Source organism: Chlorocebus sabaeus, unplaced genomic scaffold (genome assembly GCF_047675955.1).
Source record: "Chlorocebus sabaeus isolate Y175 unplaced genomic scaffold, mChlSab1.0.hap1 unalloc_scaffold_1323, whole genome shotgun sequence".
Classification (NCBI taxonomy): domain Eukaryota; kingdom Metazoa; phylum Chordata; class Mammalia; order Primates; family Cercopithecidae; genus Chlorocebus; species Chlorocebus sabaeus.
In genome coordinates this window covers 1-21,436 of record NW_027327106.1, presented here as the reverse complement: position 1 = coordinate 21,436, position 21,436 = coordinate 1, and the positions used below count along the sequence as shown (strand labels likewise).

Below are 21,436 nucleotides of genomic sequence, written 5' to 3'. Positions count from 1 at the left end.
CGATTCTCCAGCCTCAGCCTTCTGAGTCGCTGGGATTACAGACATGCATCACCACGCCAGGCTAATTTTGTATTTTTAGTAGAGACGGGTTTTCTCCATGTTGGTCACTCTGGTTTCGAACTCCCGACCTCAGGTGACCCACCCGTCTCGGCCTCCCACCATGCTGGGACTACAGGTGTCAGACACCGTGGCCGGACAGAACATTTTGTACTAGATAAAAAGCAACCTTTCTTCAAAGAGAAGACTCAATTCTAGCTAAAATATTCTCTATATTCACTAACCTTTTGTTTTAAAGAAGACCAAACCGAGATTTGAAAATACTCAATTATCCTACCATTTACAGACGACTCCTACTTGGCATGTGATGTTTATCCTTCGGCCTTTCCTTTTAACACAGTGTGTGTGTGCCGTGGGGCCTGCTGCTGCTCATGCTCACACTGGCTCCAGCCCTAGGACAGCCCACCCTGGGGGGCAGCAGGTGGGGGCGCTGACCCTCTCTAACCCAGCTCTGTAGAAGATTCCAGCGAGAAGATGAGTACCAGGGTAACACTCAAGTTGTTCCTTCCGTTCTTATTTGGTGCGGTGTCTTGGGTGTGCGTGCTGAACTGCAGCACATGTAAGGATTGTGGTGATTATCTCATTAAATACAATATAATATGTCTGATCATTTTCTGCTTTTCACCAGGAGATGAGAAAATTAACACAGCACTGCAGCCAAAAGCCTGACCTCTCAATGTCTGTTTCCCATTTGTGACCACACCAAAGTCCACTGTAAAATGTACTTATCCCTACACTGAGTTATGTGACCATTGAGACAATCCTATGTGAGAGACAGTATTTGGGATTTCTGAAGGCTATCCAGATTTCATCTGCACACCTAGGTGCTCAAGCTCTCTGCCATAATGACAAATTATACCAGAACCACGTGATTACTGCCGAGTAGTAGCCCATGGCATCACCTTCCACCCACTCCTGAGTGCACCTCTGCCTCCTCCACTGAGGAGACAAAGAGCTTGGCAAATTCATCTCTGCACTATCTCCACCTGAGTACTGGGGATCTCCAACTGCCCTTCAGCTACAGCCGTGGTGGAGGACCAATGGGCTGATTTACGCACGGTGTGCAGTGGTAATGGGATTTTTACTTACCACACTCATTTTTGTGTAGAGTTCTGCACATGGAAACATGCTTTCTGGAGAAATGTACACATCCTCCCAAAGAAACTCATAATCATTCTACACAGACTCCTTACACCTCCCACCCTGATGCACCTCATTCGATGTCATAAAAACGACACTGCAGCTAACAGGCACCACGTAGGATGATCACCCCTCTTCAGTACACTCAGTAATTTCTGCCCTAACCTCATTTCCAGTACAAAGCTCCAACGAGAATGGTTCTCCCGAAAAACCAGGCAAGAATGTGTCACCTTTCTTAACATTAAGATTTTTCCTTACCAAATAGGTGATCCCAGAATACGTACCATTTGTCTCTGTGAATGCCTCCGCCTGAGTTTAGAGAAAGGAAAACACTGTGAGGGTAAGATCGTGCTGTCCTTGTACACAGGTCTTTTCTTAACGTAGTGCTATTAGAAAGCCAGATGGGAAATTCTGGTGGAGGCAACGGCCACAAAAATAAAGCCCAGAAAACACTTGTACAAAGTCACCAGGTTTTTGTGCAAGATTTTAAAGTTAATTTTGGTGGTAAATTCAGTATTTTCAAGAAGGTTTTCCTCCTGATGAAAATGCTTGCTGACATAGTTTGTAACTGAAGCTGTCATCCAAGAATGCCATCTTGAATTAGTTATTAGTTGGTAAAGAATTCTCATTTTACATTTTCCCACCAAGAAATTCTCTAAGGCATCTATAATGTACATGGTAGTAAAGTTTTCCTATCTTTATTCAAGTGAAATTGAAAGAAACCTAGGAAAATGAATTTCCCCTTTCAGATAAAGAAGAACTTACGCTGATAACAGAGAGGACCCTCTCAACGGGTGCCTCACGTGGATGTTCTGCTGCGAGGTCCTCTTGAGGATCTAGGAGACATAGGGTAAGTGTCACCACATGGATTCTGCTGAGAAAATTCCTCGGGTTGTATTGGGTGGTGTGGACATGAGGCTGGCATGTGTGAAGAAGGTGGGTTACCACAGACGGAGCTGTAGGCCCATCCTCCTTGGTGGTGAAGGCAGACAAATGAGACCATGAGGAAAGCCATGGGAAACAGAGCCTTGGTCCTCTAGCTAAGGCAAGTTCAGCAATGAGACACAGCTGATCTCAAAGAGGGCACAGGACACGGGGCAGGCGACCCTCCCTACAGCGTGTCAGGTTCCTCCTTCCTAATCTGACCTGAGCTAACTTGCCCTCCCTTCATCATCCCTTCTGAGGTCATTTCCCCCACAGCATCCACAGGTGCTGCTGATCATCATTCTCCAACCCGAAACATTTTGTGCTGCATAAAAAGCCACCTTTCTTCAAAAAAAATTTAATTCTAGTCAAAAAAGTTATGACTTCTCTGAACCTTTGATTCAAAGAGAATTAAACCAGGATTTTAAAATATTCAACTATCCTATCATTGAAAGATGGCACGCACTTAGCATATTTGCCCTTCCGCTCTTCCTTTTCAACACAATGTATGTGTCTGTGAAATCAGTTGCTGCTCATGCTCATGTTGGCTCCAACACCAGGACAACCCATCATGGGGGGCAGGAGGTGGGGACGCTAACACTCTCCAAACTAGCTATGCAGGAAATTCCACCGGGGGAGATGGACGTCAGAATAACACCCTAGTTCTTCCTTGAGTGCCTATTCTGCACTGAGTCTTGGTTGTGTGGGCTGAATTAGGGCATATGTGACACTTGTGGCAATCGTGTTATTAAATAGAATAGACTGTGTCCCGGAATGTCCTCCGTTTTTTCTTCTTGAGACAAAATTTCACTCTGTTGCCCAGGCTAGAGTGCAGTGGCATGATCTAGGCTCACCGCAACCCCCATCTCCCAGGTACAAGTGATTCTCCTGCCTCAGCCTCCTGGGTAGCTGGGATTACTGGCAACTGCCACCACACTCAGTTAATTTTTGTGTTTTTAGTAGAGACAGTGTTAGCCAGGCTGGTCTCAAACCCCTGACCTCAAGTGATTCACCCGCCTTGGCTTCCCAAAGTGCTGGGATTACAGGCGTGAGCCACCACACCCAGCCTGTTCTCTGCTTTTAAATAGGATCTGAGGAATAACACAACCACCAAACGAAAAGCCTGTGACCTCGCCGTGTGTGTTTCACATTTCTGACCACACCAAAGTCCACTGTAAAACATCCCAACTCTAATCCCGGGTTATGCAACCACTGAGACCATCCTGTGAGGACAGACAGTGCTTAGAATTCTATACGCCATCAAACGTCCACATGCACACCCAGGTGCTCAAAGTCTGCCAGACTGATGAGTTATACCAGGGCTGTGAGATCCACACTGGACAGCAGCCCATAGAATCAACCTTCCACCCGCTCCTGATTTCCCATTTCCCTCCTCTACTGAGAAAGCCAGACGTTGAGAAATTCATCCCTGCCCAACCAGTATCTGATGACTGGGGATATTAAACTTAACTTCAGACAACTGTGGCGGAGAATGAATGGGCTGATTTATGTAAAGTGTGCAGGGTGATGGAATAGTTTAAAAAAAAAAAATTTTTTTTTAATTAATCCTTGTGTTGTGCTTTGATCATGCACAAAAAATCCCAAAGACACAATCACTGCCCACAGACTCTCTCCTCCACACCTCCCAAACCTGATGCACACCACCCTCTTTCATGTACGGGACACCACTTCCTGCAGAGACTACAGAAAGATGGTCACAATTCTGTACCGAAGTCTTACTGTTTTTTATACCAAACTGCCTAAAACCTCATTTCTGTTAGGAAGCTCCAGAGAAATTCTCCACCCAATGCATGGTAAAAAGTGCCATTGTTCTGAAAAAATAAGGTATTTCCTTAGCAAAAAAGCAATTCCTGGAGCGTGGGGGGCAAGGCGAGGGAGAGCATTAGTATAAATATGTAATGCATGCTGAGCAGTAAACCTAGATGACGTGTTGATAGGTGCAGCAAACCACCACAACACATTTATACCTATGTAACAAACGTGCCATTCTACACACGCATCCCAGACTTTCAAGTAAAATAAAAACCGTTTTTAAAAAAGCTATCCCAGATTACATACCTTCTGTCTCTACGTCAAAGCTCTTCTGCAATTAGAGAAAAGAAAAACATTACAAGAGTCAGACCACACCGTGTCCTGTGTGCACAGGTCTCTACTGCACTTGTTGACATTAGAAAACCCAATGGAAATAGTGAAAACAGTCAACACAAGGGCTCCAAATAGCGCCTAGAGGACACGTGCAAAGACACAAGATTTTTGTGCCCGATTTATGTTCACCATTTTTTTCAAGAAGAACGAACTTCCATGGAAAATGCTTACTGCCATAGAGTTTTTAGGTGAACCTGTCACCTACAAATGTCATCTTGAATTCATTCTTCTGGGTAATACAGTCTCATCTTCAGCTGCCCATAAAGAAATTCTGTAAGTCATCCATACTGTACGTGGAAAGATTATCATATCTTACTTCAATTTATATGGAAACCAAGAGAAACAAAATTCCCACCTCAGATAAACAAAAGAGACTTTACCTCAAAAGAGCCTCGTAACATCTCAGATAGTATCTTGAGCGGATGCTCACACAACAAGTCTTCGTCGCGCTCTAGGAAACACGGAGTCATTGTCAGCACGTTGGGTGCACTGAAGGAACCCGTCAGGGAGACTCGGGTGCTAAAAACACAGGGCTGGCACATGTAGACAAGGGGGGTTAACTGCAAAAACGGAACTCCTGCCAGAACATCCTCCTTGGTGATGAAGAAAGGTCAGTGAGACCATCAGGAAAGCCATGGAAGACAGAGCCTTAGCAGCACAGACACGCACTGCCGATGCCGTGGCAGTGTCTCATCCTTCCCCTACGCATTTAGAGGCCTGGGAAATTTCCACTTTCCTGTTGAAATGTGACAATGTCATTTGTCTTTCCTGGGTCTACATATGCTTCTCCTTTACTTTCCATCGCTTTTATTGAACTTCAGACATTATTGTGGCAAAACATATACAAAATTTATCGTTGTAATCATTCCGTGCCCACTTCAGAAGACACGAGCAGAACCGCAGGAGCAGAGAAGAGAAAACCTCACTGTTTGAGGAGCACACACTCTTCTCCCCTGACCCTGGATTAGAACCCACGCAGGCCCCTGGGTAAGCATGGGAACTCAGAGACTACAGAAAAAGAGCAGAAAGCCTTGCCACACTTGTGCTAGATTTCAGAACAGGAATGCAGGCATTGGAACATCACTGGGGCCCAAGATGGGCTGCCCAGGACTGAGCTCTGAGATGAGAAGGAATGAGGAGGACACAAGTCCCTGCCCTCCCGTGACCTGCCATGGCCAGGATTCCTCCACCTATGAGTAGGAGACAACAGACTTTTGCACTGATGATTGAAAGGCTGTCTCAGAGATACAGAGAAATTCACGTCTTATAGGTCACACATGAAAGGTGCAAGGACCACCTAATGCCAGGGCAGCCCCTCTCCCTTTCTTGGGCTCAGCCTGCCTCAGAGCAGGGTCTCCTCACCTCCTCTGACACCAGCACTGGGGCAGCTGCTCAGCCTGGGAGCTGAGGCTTCCCTCCAGTAAAACGGAACTCTGGGCCAGGCCACTGTTGGCCAATAATAGCTACACAAGGATCAGCTGTCCAGAGACTCCCAGAAGCTGTTCTTTGTCCCAGCCACAGGGAGATCAAGCATGGAAACTACTCCGTGTCTGGACTGACCCTCAATCCGTCCCTGCTGATCATGTTCTCTCTGGGCTAAGCTGAATATTTCAGGAACTCACTCCTGTTCTCTGTCTCTCACTAATCTCTGGTGGTGCCATTGCCATCAACACACAGGAAGATGGAGAAGACCAGAAACAAGGAAGGAGCTCCTATGACCAGGCTCTTAGGAAGACGGCCAATGTTCAGGCCAGCCATGAAGTTGGAGCTCAACGCCTCCTTCAGACGAGGCGTGAACATTCCGCCCACGCCCAGGTGATGATGTGGAACTGACTCTCCTGATGTTGCACCTCGGCGTCCCCCATGGCTTTGCTGCCCTCATGCCTGCCTTCTGCTCCTCCAAATCATGTTCCTCTGCAGGCCCAGGCCAAGGCTGTAGCCTGCTCTCTCCCTCATAGAGCCCAGTGGGCAGCTGCCTGTGAATTCCTAGGGCCTCAATGTTGGTAACACGGATTTCTACCTTTAATCACTCAGCAGGAAGCCCCCGAGTACCACACAGAAACTGTATTCTAGAGATTAAACATGACTAGGAGAATTCGGTTATGAAGAGATAAGTTTCTGAGGTTAGCAAGGGACATTTTAAAATCACACCAGCCTGATTGTTTTAAAATGTGGGGTAAGTATTGACACCTACACAGCAATTAAATTCAATATATACACATAAGTTTCCACCAAATGCATACTCCCAAGAAAAAACGCAGGCTGTACTTGGTTCAGGTTCTATTCCTATTGACCGAAATCAAATGCATTCACTTGTTTTGCAAAAGCCTTCAGAAACAGGCAGCCAACCAACCTTTGTCCACGGTGGGTTCAATGGGGACGTCCTGGAGCCTCTGCTGTCCCACAGTCACATTTGTCTCTCCCCACCTCGTAATACATGAGTCACCCTCCATCCTCCTAGAAAGGCAAGTGCTCGTCCTGCCACTCACACCCTAGGGCAAGCCCTTTGGTTACCTTTTCATGATGCTGTGTTTCCTGAGCACAGAACACGGAAACCAGACTAGGCTGAGGGATAGAGGCTGGGCCTCTACGTGACCTTGACATTATGTATTTTGGACACTCACCACGTGAATTCAAAAAGACACGCAGCAAATCAATGCGCACAAGCTCACCCCATGCTCAGAGAATGCAGTTGCTCCCAGGGACTGCAGAATGTGACCATCATGCTCTATCTGCAACAACCATCCCTCCCTCCCATCACAGCCTAGGTCCTCATCCATGAGAGGAAGCTCCACTCAGGCTGCCTGTCCACAGGAAGGCCAGCGAGACCGTGGCACATTCCTCGTCATCTGGGTGACTCATCAGGATGGGAGGGCTTCTGCAATACGTACCCTTTTCTGTAACTCCTGAGGATCTCTGTAATGACAGAAAATAAATTGCTATGAGCATCAGACCCTGCTGTGTCCTGTGTGCACAGGACTTTTCTTCACTTAGTGACATTAGAAAACAAGATGGAAACCAGTGTTCAAAGGAACCCAAAAGAACAGAGCAAATCGAATCACAGTAAAGACACATTTTTCTCAGAGGACGTTTCCTCTCAAGTCCATGTTGGTTGGCCAGTAAGTGATTTTGTTCAAAAGAGAACAAAGTTGGTAAAGGCACAAGCTCACTGCCCCACAATGTGTGGTGGATGCTGTCACTTTCTCCCTCTGTATTAAGTCAACCCTCAGTGGGGAACAGACTCTCACTTAAAGCTCATCCCAAGGACATTGGGTAACTAATCTAAGATATATGTTGTCACATTCTCGTATCTTAATTTCATCCAAATAAAATAAAGCTAAGAAAGCAGCAGTTTTTCTCAGACAAATCCAGGCGGCCTGACCTCCACATCCTCTGGGTCCTCCTCGTCTTCGCTGTCACTGGACCACGCCTGCAGATGTCCCGGCGGAACTAGGAGGACACAGAGTGACCGTCAGCACCTTGGTGGTGTTGCTCACGAACAATTCAGTAACATTGCTTGAGGTGGGTGGGGGAGGAGGACAGCAGAACAGGATAGAGGCAGGGAAGAGAGGGAATCAGGGCCTTTGGCTTTCTAGCTCCAGGCCACCTCGTAAACGTGAAATAGCCAAATCTCAAACAGCGCACACCACATAGTGCAGGCTGTGTGTCCCTGGCAGCCTCTTAGGGCTCCTCCTTCCTAATCTGACCTGAGCTCAAGTGCCCTCTTATTGATCCCTGCCAAAGTCATTTCCTCCTCAGAACGCACATGTGCTGCTGCTCTGTATATCACCACTTCCAGGTTTTGTACTGAAGAAGAAGCAACCTTTCTTGAAAAAGATTTAAATCTAGCCAAAAGATTTCATTAACTGTTTGTGATGAGGCAATTAAACCAAGATTTGAAAATACCCAATTATCCTACCATTTAAAGATGACCCCTACCTAGCCTGTGAGATTTGTCCTTCCACTCTTCCTTTTTAACGCAAAGTGTGTGCCCCGTGGGGTTCACTGCTGCTCATGCTCACACTGACTCCAGCACCGGGACAGCCTGTCGTGGGAGCAGCGAGGGGGACGGGGGCGAGGCACTGACCCTCTCCAGCCCAGCTATGCAGGAGATTCCAGCAGGGAAAATGGGTGCCAGGCTAACACCCAGGTTGATCCTTGAGATTTTATGGGATGCCGTGTCTTGGGATTGGGTTCTACTGAATTTCTAAGATGTGCAGTGATAATTTCATTAAATACAATAGAATATGCCACTCATCACTGTCTGCTTTCCAACAGGAGCTGAGGAACGACCTCACCGCTGTAGACCAAAAGCCTGTGGACTCTGTTTTATGTTAATGATCATACTGAAGCCCACTGTACAATGTACCTGCTCAAACCAACCCTGGGTGAGCTGACCACTGACACCACCCAGTCATGACAGTGTTTGGGATCCAAATAGGTTTTCATTCTCCCACACGCACACAGAAGTGCTGGAACAACCTGGCCCAGCAAGAAATTATACCAGGGCTTTGTGACAAATTCCGGGTAGTAGCCCATGGCATTAACCTTCCACTCATTCCCAAGGTCACATGTGCCTCTTCCATTTAAAAGAACAAGAGCTTGGGAAATTCGTCTCTGCACCATGCCCATCTGAGGACGGGGGATGGTAAATTTATCTTCAGGGACAGCTGTGGTGGATGATGAATGGGTTGATTTATGTAAACTGTGCAGTGGTGATGGAATTTTCCTTGAACACTGATGCTTGTGTTGTGCTGTGAACATGGGAGTATGTTTTCTGGGGAAATGCACACACGCTCCCACACATCCACAATCATTCCATATAGACTCGCTCCTCTGTCCCTCCAAACCCTGATGTAGCGCCGCACCTTATATGACACTGGTGCTTCCTGGGATGACAGTACCATGGTTAGAGTCGTTTACTGGACTCTTAGTTTTTTGTTTTTGTGTTTTTTGACACAGAGTTTCACTCTTGTTGCCAGGATGGATTTCAATGTCACAATCTTGGCTCATTGCAACCTCCACCTCTTGGGCTCCATTGATTCTCCTGCCTCAGACTCCTGAGTAGCTGGGATTAGGGGCATGCACCACCACGCCCGGCTAATTTTAAATTTTTAGCAGAGACAGGGTTTCTCAATGTTAGTGAGGCTGGTCTCAAACTCCCGACATCAGATGATTCACCCGTCTCGGCCTCTCAAAGTGCTGGGACTACACGCATAAGCCATTGCGCCCAGCCTGACTCTTCGTATTTTTTAAACCGAACTTCCCAAATCTCATTTCTACAGGAAGCTCAAACAAGAGAGGCCCTTGAGCAAATGCAGGTGAAACAGAGCCACCTTCGCAACACTGAGGTTTCAAACCTCAACAAAGAGACGACCCCCGAATACGTACTCTTCGCCAGTGTGGCTGGGTCCACTCGCATCTAGAGAAAAAGAAAACACTGTGAGGTCAGACCAGGCTGTCTCCTGGGTGCACAGGTCTTCACTTGCTGACATTAAAAAGACACATAGTAAACAGTGGTTGGGAAAATGGCCCCGATATCTAGAAGACATTCGTGGAAAGGCACAAGATTTTTCTACAAGATTTTCCAATGTTTTTGTTTGACAATTCCAAATACTTCTCAAGAAGAAGGCATTTCTCTTGAGGAAAATGCCTGCTGACACACAGTGTGTAAATGCGGATGCCATCTGAAACCATGTTTTAGTTGATAATGAACTCTGACATTTGCCCACCAAGAAATTCTGTAAGTCACCTATAATGTACATGGTAAGATGTATACATCTTAGTTCCATTGAAACAAGAGAGAAATCGAGAGAAATAAAATTTCCATTTCAGAGGATAAAAGAAGACTTTACCATGTGAACCCCTGAGGCTTCCTCCGAGGATGTCTGCTCTGGCACATCCTCCTCCAGATCTTCCAGGTTACCTGGGAAACAGAGTCACTATAAGCACATGAGCTCCACTGACTGAATCCCTCAGGTGGTCTTGGAGTTGTGGACCCGGGGCTGGCGTGTGTGGAAAGGTGTGTTCACAGCACAGGCTCAGCCTCTGCCGGTCCATCCTCCATGGTGGTGAGGGAAGGCAAGTGGTGAAGGAAGGCATGAGGAAGGCCACAGAAGACAGGGCCTTGGTCCTCTAGCTAAGGCAACCTCTTGCACATGAACTAACCCATCTCAAACAGGGCCCACCACACAGTGTTTCCCTGCAGCATCCAGGGCTCCTCCTTCCTAATCTGACCTGAGCTAACTTGTCCTGCCTTCTCGATCCCCTCGAGGTCATTTCCTCCCCAGGATCCACATGTCCTGCAGTGTGTGTTTTGTCCCTCCTAGAACCTTTTCCTTTTTTTCAGATGGAGTTTTACTCTTATTGCGCAGGCTGAAGTATAATGGCACGATCTCAACTCACCACAACCTCAGCCTCCCAGGTTCAAGCGATTCTCCAGCCTCAGCCTTCTGAGTCGCTGGGATTACAGACATGCATCACCACGCCAGGCTAATTTTGTATTTTTAGTAGAGACGGGTTTTCTCCATGTTGGTCACTCTGGTTTCGAACTCCCGACCTCAGGTGACCCACCCGTCTCGGCCTCCCACCATGCTGGGACTACAGGTGTCAGACACCGTGGCCGGACAGAACATTTTGTACTAGATAAAAAGCAACCTTTCTTCAAAGAGAAGACTCAATTCTAGCTAAAATATTCTCTATATTCACTAACCTTTTGTTTTAAAGAAGACCAAACCGAGATTTGAAAATACTCAATTATCCTACCATTTACAGACGACTCCTACTTGGCATGTGATGTTTATCCTTCGGCCTTTCCTTTTAACACAGTGTGTGTGTGCCGTGGGGCCTGCTGCTGCTCATGCTCACACTGGCTCCAGCCCTAGGACAGCCCACCCTGGGGGGCAGCAGGTGGGGGCGCTGACCCTCTCTAACCCAGCTCTGTAGAAGATTCCAGCGAGAAGATGAGTACCAGGGTAACACTCAAGTTGTTCCTTCCGTTCTTATTTGGTGCGGTGTCTTGGGTGTGCGTGCTGAACTGCAGCACATGTAAGGATTGTGGTGATTATCTCATTAAATACAATATAATATGTCTGATCATTTTCTGCTTTTCACCAGGAGATGAGAAAATTAACACAGCACTGCAGCCAAAAGCCTGACCTCTCAATGTCTGTTTCCCATTTGTGACCACACCAAAGTCCACTGTAAAATGTACTTATCCCTACACTGAGTTATGTGACCATTGAGACAATCCTATGTGAGAGACAGTATTTGGGATTTCTGAAGGCTATCCAGATTTCATCTGCACACCTAGGTGCTCAAGCTCTCTGCCATAATGACAAATTATACCAGAACCACGTGATTACTGCCGAGTAGTAGCCCATGGCATCACCTTCCACCCACTCCTGAGTGCACCTCTGCCTCCTCCACTGAGGAGACAAAGAGCTTGGCAAATTCATCTCTGCACTATCTCCACCTGAGTACTGGGGATCTCCAACTGCCCTTCAGCTACAGCCATGGTGGAGGACCAATGGGCTGATTTACGCACGGTGTGCAGTGGTAATGGGATTTTTACTTACCACACTCATTTTTGTGTAGAGTTCTGCACATGGAAACATGCTTTCTGGAGAAATGTACACATCCTCCCAAAGAAACTCATAATCATTCTACACAGACTCCTTACACCTCCCACCCTGATGCACCTCATTCGATGTCATAAAAACGACACTGCAGCTAACAGGCACCACGTAGGATGATCACCCCTCTTCAGTACACTCAGTAATTTCTGCCCTAACCTCATTTCCAGTACAAAGCTCCAACGAGAATGGTTCTCCCGAAAAACCAGGCAAGAATGTGTCACCTTTCTTAACATTAAGATTTTTCCTTACCAAATAGGTGATCCCAGAATACGTACCATTTGTCTCTGTGAATGCCTCCGCCTGAGTTTAGAGAAAGGAAAACACTGTGAGGGTAAGATCGTGCTGTCCTTGTACACAGGTCTTTTCTTAACGTAGTGCTATTAGAAAGCCAGATGGGAAATTCTGGTGGAGGCAACGGCCACAAAAATAAAGCCCAGAAAACACTTGTACAAAGTCACCAGGTTTTTGTGCAAGATTTTAAAGTTAATTTTGGTGGTAAATTCAGTATTTTCAAGAAGGTTTTCCTCCTGATGAAAATGCTTGCTGACATAGTTTGTAACTGAAGCTGTCATCCAAGAATGCCATCTTGAATTAGTTATTAGTTGGTAAAGAATTCTCATTTTACATTTTCCCACCAAGAAATTCTCTAAGGCATCTATAATGTACATGGTAGTAAAGTTTTCCTATCTTTATTCAAGTGAAATTGAAAGAAACCTAGGAAAATGAATTTCCCCTTTCAGATAAAGAAGAACTTACGCTGATAACAGAGAGGACCCTCTCAACGGGTGCCTCACGTGGATGTTCTGCTGCGAGGTCCTCTTGAGGATCTAGGAGACATAGGGTAAGTGTCACCACATGGATTCTGCTGAGAAAATTCCTCGGGTTGTATTGGGTGGTGTGGACATGAGGCTGGCATGTGTGAAGAAGGTGGGTTACCACAGACGGAGCTGTAGGCCCATCCTCCTTGGTGGTGAAGGCAGACAAATGAGACCATGAGGAAAGCCATGGGAAACAGAGCCTTGGTCCTCTAGCTAAGGCAAGTTCAGCAATGAGACACAGCTGATCTCAAAGAGGGCACAGGACACGGGGCAGGCGACCCTCCCTACAGCGTGTCAGGTTCCTCCTTCCTAATCTGACCTGAGCTAACTTGCCCTCCCTTCATCATCCCTTCTGAGGTCATTTCCCCCACAGCATCCACAGGTGCTGCTGATCATCATTCTCCAACCCGAAACATTTTGTGCTGCATAAAAAGCCACCTTTCTTCAAAAAAAATTTAATTCTAGTCAAAAAAGTTATGACTTCTCTGAACCTTTGATTCAAAGAGAATTAAACCAGGATTTTAAAATATTCAACTATCCTATCATTGAAAGATGGCACGCACTTAGCATATTTGCCCTTCCGCTCTTCCTTTTCAACACAATGTATGTGTCTGTGAAATCAGTTGCTGCTCATGCTCATGTTGGCTCCAACACCAGGACAACCCATCATGGGGGGCAGGAGGTGGGGACGCTAACACTCTCCAAACTAGCTATGCAGGAAATTCCACCGGGGGAGATGGACGTCAGAATAACACCCTAGTTCTTCCTTGAGTGCCTATTCTGCACTGAGTCTTGGTTGTGTGGGCTGAATTAGGGCATATGTGACACTTGTGGCAATCGTGTTATTAAATAGAATAGACTGTGTCCCGGAATGTCCTCCGTTTTTTCTTCTTGAGACAAAATTTCACTCTGTTGCCCAGGCTAGAGTGCAGTGGCATGATCTAGGCTCACCGCAACCCCCATCTCCCAGGTACAAGTGATTCTCCTGCCTCAGCCTCCTGGGTAGCTGGGATTACTGGCAACTGCCACCACACTCAGTTAATTTTTGTGTTTTTAGTAGAGACAGTGTTAGCCAGGCTGGTCTCAAACCCCTGACCTCAAGTGATTCACCCGCCTTGGCTTCCCAAAGTGCTGGGATTACAGGCGTGAGCCACCACACCCAGCCTGTTCTCTGCTTTTAAATAGGATCTGAGGAATAACACAACCACCAAACGAAAAGCCTGTGACCTCGCCGTGTGTGTTTCACATTTCTGACCACACCAAAGTCCACTGTAAAACATCCCAACTCTAATCCCGGGTTATGCAACCACTGAGACCATCCTGTGAGGACAGACAGTGCTTAGAATTCTATACGCCATCAAACGTCCACATGCACACCCAGGTGCTCAAAGTCTGCCAGACTGATGAGTTATACCAGGGCTGTGAGATCCACACTGGACAGCAGCCCATAGAATCAACCTTCCACCCGCTCCTGATTTCCCATTTCCCTCCTCTACTGAGAAAGCCAGACGTTGAGAAATTCATCCCTGCCCAACCAGTATCTGATGACTGGGGATATTAAACTTAACTTCAGACAACTGTGGCGGAGAATGAATGGGCTGATTTATGTAAAGTGTGCAGGGTGATGGAATAGTTTAAAAAAAAAAAATTTTTTTTTAATTAATCCTTGTGTTGTGCTTTGATCATGCACAAAAAATCCCAAAGACACAATCACTGCCCACAGACTCTCTCCTCCACACCTCCCAAACCTGATGCACACCACCCTCTTTCATGTACGGGACACCACTTCCTGCAGAGACTACAGAAAGATGGTCACAATTCTGTACCGAAGTCTTACTGTTTTTTATACCAAACTGCCTAAAACCTCATTTCTGTTAGGAAGCTCCAGAGAAATTCTCCACCCAATGCATGGTAAAAAGTGCCATTGTTCTGAAAAAATAAGGTATTTCCTTAGCAAAAAAGCAATTCCTGGAGCGTGGGGGGCAAGGCGAGGGAGAGCATTAGTATAAATATGTAATGCATGCTGAGCAGTAAACCTAGATGACGTGTTGATAGGTGCAGCAAACCACCACAACACATTTATACCTATGTAACAAACGTGCCATTCTACACACGCATCCCAGACTTTCAAGTAAAATAAAAACCGTTTTTAAAAAAGCTATCCCAGATTACATACCTTCTGTCTCTACGTCAAAGCTCTTCTGCAATTAGAGAAAAGAAAAACATTACAAGAGTCAGACCACACCGTGTCCTGTGTGCACAGGTCTCTACTGCACTTGTTGACATTAGAAAACCCAATGGAAATAGTGAAAACAGTCAACACAAGGGCTCCAAATAGCGCCTAGAGGACACGTGCAAAGACACAAGATTTTTGTGCCCGATTTATGTTCACCATTTTTTTCAAGAAGAACGAACTTCCATGGAAAATGCTTACTGCCATAGAGTTTTTAGGTGAACCTGTCACCTACAAATGTCATCTTGAATTCATTCTTCTGGGTAATACAGTCTCATCTTCAGCTGCCCATAAAGAAATTCTGTAAGTCATCCATACTGTACGTGGAAAGATTATCATATCTTACTTCAATTTATATGGAAACCAAGAGAAACAAAATTCCCACCTCAGATAAACAAAAGAGACTTTACCTCAAAAGAGCCTCGTAACATCTCAGATAGTATCTTGAGCGGATGCTCACACAACAAGTCTTCGTCGCGCTCTAGGAAACACGGAGTCATTGTCAGCACGTTGGGTGCACTGAAGGAACCCGTCAGGGAGACTCGGGTGCTAAAAACACAGGGCTGGCACATGTAGACAAGGGGGGTTAACTGCAAAAACGGAACTCCTGCCAGAACATCCTCCTTGGTGATGAAGAAAGGTCAGTGAGACCATCAGGAAAGCCATGGAAGACAGAGCCTTAGCAGCACAGACACGCACTGCCGATGCCGTGGCAGTGTCTCATCCTTCCCCTACGCATTTAGAGGCCTGGGAAATTTCCACTTTCCTGTTGAAATGTGACAATGTCATTTGTCTTTCCTGGGTCTACATATGCTTCTCCTTTACTTTCCATCGCTTTTATTGAACTTCAGACATTATTGTGGCAAAACATATACAAAATTTATCGTTGTAATCATTCCGTGCCCACTTCAGAAGACACGAGCAGAACCGCAGGAGCAGAGAAGAGAAAACCTCACTGTTTGAGGAGCACACACTCTTCTCCCCTGACCCTGGATTAGAACCCACGCAGGCCCCTGGGTAAGCATGGGAACTCAGAGACTACAGAAAAAGAGCAGAAAGCCTTGCCACACTTGTGCTAGATTTCAGAACAGGAATGCAGGCATTGGAACATCACTGGGGCCCAAGATGGGCTGCCCAGGACTGAGCTCTGAGATGAGAAGGAATGAGGAGGACACAAGTCCCTGCCCTCCCGTGACCTGCCATGGCCAGGATTCCTCCACCTATGAGTAGGAGACAACAGACTTTTGCACTGATGATTGAAAGGCTGTCTCAGAGATACAGAGAAATTCACGTCTTATAGGTCACACATGAAAGGTGCAAGGACCACCTAATGCCAGGGCAGCCCCTCTCCCTTTCTTGGGCTCAGCCTGCCTCAGAGCAGGGTCTCCTCACCTCCTCTGACACCAGCACTGGGGCAGCTGCTCAGCCTGGGAGCTGAGGCTTCCCTCCAGTAAAACGGAACTCTGGGCCAGGCCACTGTTGGCCAATAATAGCTACACAAGGATCAGCTGTCCAGAGACTCCCAGAAGCTGTTCTTTGTCCCAGCCACAGGGAGATCAAGCATGGAAACTACTCCGTGTCTGGACTGACCCTCAATCCGTCCCTGCTGATCATGTTCTCTCTGGGCTAAGCTGAATATTTCAGGAACTCACTCCTGTTCTCTGTCTCTCACTAATCTCTGGTGGTGCCATTGCCATCAACACACAGGAAGATGGAGAAGACCAGAAACAAGGAAGGAGCTCCTATGACCAGGCTCTTAGGAAGACGGCCAATGTTCAGGCCAGCCATGAAGTTGGAGCTCAACGCCTCCTTCAGACGAGGCGTGAACATTCCGCCCACGCCCAGGTGATGATGTGGAACTGACTCTCCTGATGTTGCACCTCGGCGTCCCCCATGGCTTTGCTGCCCTCATGCCTGCCTTCTGCTCCTCCAAATCATGTTCCTCTGCAGGCCCAGGCCAAGGCTGTAGCCTGCTCTCTCCCTCATAGAGCCCAGTGGGCAGCTGCCTGTGAATTCCTAGGGCCTCAATGTTGGTAACACGGATTTCTACCTTTAATCACTCAGCAGGAAGCCCCCGAGTACCACACAGAAACTGTATTCTAGAGATTAAACATGACTAGGAGAATTCGGTTATGAAGAGATAAGTTTCTGAGGTTAGCAAGGGACATTTTAAAATCACACCAGCCTGATTGTTTTAAAATGTGGGGTAAGTATTGACACCTACACAGCAATTAAATTCAATATATACACATAAGTTTCCACCAAATGCATACTCCCAAGAAAAAACGCAGGCTGTACTTGGTTCAGGTTCTATTCCTATTGACCGAAATCAAATGCATTCACTTGTTTTGCAAAAGCCTTCAGAAACAGGCAGCCAACCAACCTTTGTCCACGGTGGGTTCAATGGGGACGTCCTGGAGCCTCTGCTGTCCCACAGTCACATTTGTCTCTCCCCACCTCGTAATACATGAGTCACCCTCCATCCTCCTAGAAAGGCAAGTGCTCGTCCTGCCACTCACACCCTAGGGCAAGCCCTTTGGTTACCTTTTCATGATGCTGTGTTTCCTGAGCACAGAACACGGAAACCAGACTAGGCTGAGGGATAGAGGCTGGGCCTCTACGTGACCTTGACATTATGTATTTTGGACACTCACCACGTGAATTCAAAAAGACACGCAGCAAATCAATGCGCACAAGCTCACCCCATGCTCAGAGAATGCAGTTGCTCCCAGGGACTGCAGAATGTGACCATCATGCTCTATCTGCAACAACCATCCCTCCCTCCCATCACAGCCTAGGTCCTCATCCATGAGAGGAAGCTCCACTCAGGCTGCCTGTCCACAGGAAGGCCAGCGAGACCGTGGCACATTCCTCGTCATCTGGGTGACTCATCAGGATGGGAGGGCTTCTGCAATACGTACCCTTTTCTGTAACTCCTGAGGATCTCTGTAATGACAGAAAATAAATTGCTATGAGCATCAGACCCTGCTGTGTCCTGTGTGCACAGGACTTTTCTTCACTTAGTGACATTAGAAAACAAGATGGAAACCAGTGTTCAAAGGAACCCAAAAGAACAGAGCAAATCGAATCACAGTAAAGACACATTTTTCTCAGAGGACGTTTCCTCTCAAGTCCATGTTGGTTGGCCAGTAAGTGATTTTGTTCAAAAGAGAACAAAGTTGGTAAAGGCACAAGCTCACTGCCCCACAATGTGTGGTGGATGCTGTCACTTTCTCCCTCTGTATTAAGTCAACCCTCAGTGGGGAACAGACTCTCACTTAAAGCTCATCCCAAGGACATTGGGTAACTAATCTAAGATATATGTTGTCACATTCTCGTATCTTAATTTCATCCAAATAAAATAAAGCTAAGAAAGCAGCAGTTTTTCTCAGACAAATCCAGGCGGCCTGACCTCCACATCCTCTGGGTCCTCCTCGTCTTCGCTGTCACTGGACCACGCCTGCAGATGTCCCGGCGGAACTAGGAGGACACAGAGTGACCGTCAGCACCTTGGTGGTGTTGCTCACGAACAATTCAGTAACATTGCTTGAGGTGGGTGGGGGAGGAGGACAGCAGAACAGGATAGAGGCAGGGAAGAGAGGGAATCAGGGCCTTTGGCTTTCTAGCTCCAGGCCACCTCGTAAACGTGAAATAGCCAAATCTCAAACAGCGCACACCACATAGTGCAGGCTGTGTGTCCCTGGCAGCCTCTTAGGGCTCCTCCTTCCTAATCTGACCTGAGCTCAAGTGCCCTCTTATTGATCCCTGCCAAAGTCATTTCCTCCTCAGAACGCACATGTGCTGCTGCTCTGTATATCACCACTTCCAGGTTTTGTACTGAAGAAGAAGCAACCTTTCTTGAAAAAGATTTAAATCTAGCCAAAAGATTTCATTAACTGTTTGTGATGAGGCAATTAAACCAAGATTTGAAAATACCCAATTATCCTACCATTTAAAGATGACCCCTACCTAGCCTGTGAGATTTGTCCTTCCACTCTTCCTTTTTAACGCAAAGTGTGTGCCCCGTGGGGTTCACTGCTGCTCATGCTCACACTGACTCCAGCACCGGGACAGCCTGTCGTGGGAGCAGCGAGGGGGACGGGGGCGAGGCACTGACCCTCTCCAGCCCAGCTATGCAGGAGATTCCAGCAGGGAAAATGGGTGCCAGGCTAACACCCAGGTTGATCCTTGAGATTTTATGGGATGCCGTGTCTTGGGATTGGGTTCTACTGAATTTCTAAGATGTGCAGTGATAATTTCATTAAATACAATAGAATATGCCACTCATCACTGTCTGCTTTCCAACAGGAGCTGAGGAACGACCTCACCGCTGTAGACCAAAAGCCTGTGGACTCTGTTTTATGTTAATGATCATACTGAAGCCCACTGTACAATGTACCTGCTCAAACCAACCCTGGGTGAGCTGACCACTGACACCACCCAGTCATGACAGTGTTTGGGATCCAAATAGGTTTTCATTCTCCCACACGCACACAGAAGTGCTGGAACAACCTGGCCCAGCAAGAAATTATACCAGGGCTTTGTGACAAATTCCGGGTAGTAGCCCATGGCATTAACCTTCCACTCATTCCCAAGGTCACATGTGCCTCTTCCATTTAAAAGAACAAGAGCTTGGGAAATTCGTCTCTGCACCATGCCCATCTGAGGACGGGGGATGGTAAATTTATCTTCAGGGACAGCTGTGGTGGATGATGAATGGGTTGATTTATGTAAACTGTGCAGTGGTGATGGAATTTTCCTTGAACACTGATGCTTGTGTTGTGCTGTGAACATGGGAGTATGTTTTCTGGGGAAATGCACACACGCTCCCACACATCCACAATCATTCCATATAGACTCGCTCCTCTGTCCCTCCAAACCCTGATGTAGCGCCGCACCTTATATGACACTGGTGCTTCCTGGGATGACAGTACCATGGTTAGAGTCGTTTACTGGACTCTTAGTTTTTTGTTTTTGTGTTTTTTGACACAGAGTTTCACTCTTGTTGCCAGGATGGATTTCAATGTCACAATCTTGGCTCATTGCAACCTCCACCTCTTGGGCTCCATTGATTCTCCTGCCTCAGACTCCTGAGTAGCTGGGATTAGGGGCATGCACCACCACGCCCGGCTAATTTTAAATTTTTAGCAGAGACAGGGTTTCTCAATGTTAGTGAGGCTGGTCTCAAACTCCCGACATCAGATGATTCACCCGTCTCGGCCTCTCAAAGTGCTGGGACTACACGCATAAGCCATTGCGCCCAGCCTGACTCTTCGTATTTTTTAAACCGAACTTCCCAAATCTCATTTCTACAGGAAGCTCAAACAAGAGAGGCCCTTGAGCAAATGCAGGTGAAACAGAGCCACCTTCGCAACACTGAGGTTTCAAACCTCAACAAAGAGACGACCCCCGAATACGTACTCTTCGCCAGTGTGGCTGGGTCCACTCGCATCTAGAGAAAAAGAAAACACTGTGAGGTCAGACCAGGCTGTCTCCTGGGTGCACAGGTCTTCACTTGCTGACATTAAAAAGACACATAGTAAACAGTGGTTGGGAAAATGGCCCCGATATCTAGAAGACATTCGTGGAAAGGCACAAGATTTTTCTACAAGATTTTCCAATGTTTTTGTTTGACAATTCCAAATACTTCTCAAGAAGAAGGCATTTCTCTTGAGGAAAATGCCTGCTGACACACAGTGTGTAAATGCGGATGCCATCTGAAACCATGTTTTAGTTGATAATGAACTCTGACATTTGCCCACCAAGAAATTCTGTAAGTCACCTATAATGTACATGGTAAGATGTATACATCTTAGTTCCATTGAAACAAGAGAGAAATCGAGAGAAATAAAATTTCCATTTCAGAGGATAAAAGAAGACTTTACCATGTGAACCCCTGAGGCTTCCTCCGAGGATGTCTGCTCTGGCACATCCTCCTCCAGATCTTCCAGGTTACCTGGGAAACAGAGTCACTATAAGCACATGAGCTCCACTGACTGAATCCCTCAGGTGGTCTTGGAGTTGTGGACCCGGGGCTGGCGTGTGTGGAAAGGTGTGTTCACAGCACAGGCTCAGCCTCTGCCGGTCCATCCTCCATGGTGGTGAGGGAAGGCAAGTGGTGAAGGAAGGCATGAGGAAGGCCACAGAAGACAGGGCCTTGGTCCTCTAGCTAAGGCAACCTCTTGCACATGAACTAACCCATCTCAAACAGGGCCCACCACACAGTGTTTCCCTGCAGCATCCAGGGCTCCTCCTTCCTAATCTGACCTGAGCTAACTTGTCCTGCCTTCTCGATCCCCTCGAGGTCATTTCCTCCCCAGGATCCACATGTCCTGCAGTGTGTGTTTTGTCCCTCCTAGAACCTTTTCCTTTTTTTCAGATGGAGTTTTACTCTTATTGCGCAGGCTGAAGTATAATGGCACGATCTCAACTCACCACAACCTCAGCCTCCCAGGTTCAAG

At 46.9% G+C, this 21,436-nt stretch overlaps 1 protein-coding gene across 5 annotated transcripts; it reads right to left on the bottom strand.

Annotated features, from left to right (window-relative positions):
- Positions 1–18: 18 nt before the first annotated feature.
- Positions 19–21,430, bottom strand: LOC140711030 (uncharacterized). 5 transcript variants are annotated; one of them, XM_073013986.1, is made up of 16 exons: positions 20,861–21,430; positions 20,397–20,427; positions 18,388–18,455; positions 17,897–17,921; positions 15,386–15,456; positions 14,919–14,943; positions 12,681–12,751; positions 12,200–12,224; positions 10,143–10,213; positions 9,679–9,709; positions 7,670–7,737; positions 7,179–7,203; positions 4,668–4,738; positions 4,201–4,225; positions 1,963–2,033; positions 19–1,506 (listed from the first exon to the last, which is right to left on the bottom strand). In XM_073013986.1, exons 1-16 carry the CDS (start codon positions 20,861–20,863, stop codon positions 1,324–1,326), a joined length of 864 nt encoding a protein of 287 aa, XP_072870087.1. In that variant the 5' UTR covers positions 20,864–21,430; the 3' UTR covers positions 19–1,323. The 5 variants fall into 5 exon arrangements, 3 of the variants coding, with proteins under 3 accessions (XP_072870087.1, XP_072870088.1, XP_072870089.1); XR_012092176.1 differs by having other exon boundaries at positions 1,484–1,506; positions 4,201–4,541; XR_012092177.1 differs by lacking the exon at positions 19–1,506 and adding an exon at positions 4,459–4,541 and having other exon boundaries at positions 1,962–2,033.
- Positions 21,431–21,436: the final 6 nt, after the last annotated feature.

Coding starts and splice junctions, on each gene's coding strand:
- LOC140711030 (XM_073013986.1), bottom strand. Junction 18,456..20,396: donor CCCAGCCACACTGGCGAAGA/GTACGTATTCGG, acceptor GTGTCCTCCTAG/TTCCGCCGGGACATCTGCAG. Junction 10,214..12,199: donor GGCATTCACAGAGACAAATG/GTACGTATTCTG, acceptor TCTGTTTCCCAG/GTAACCTGGAAGATCTGGAG.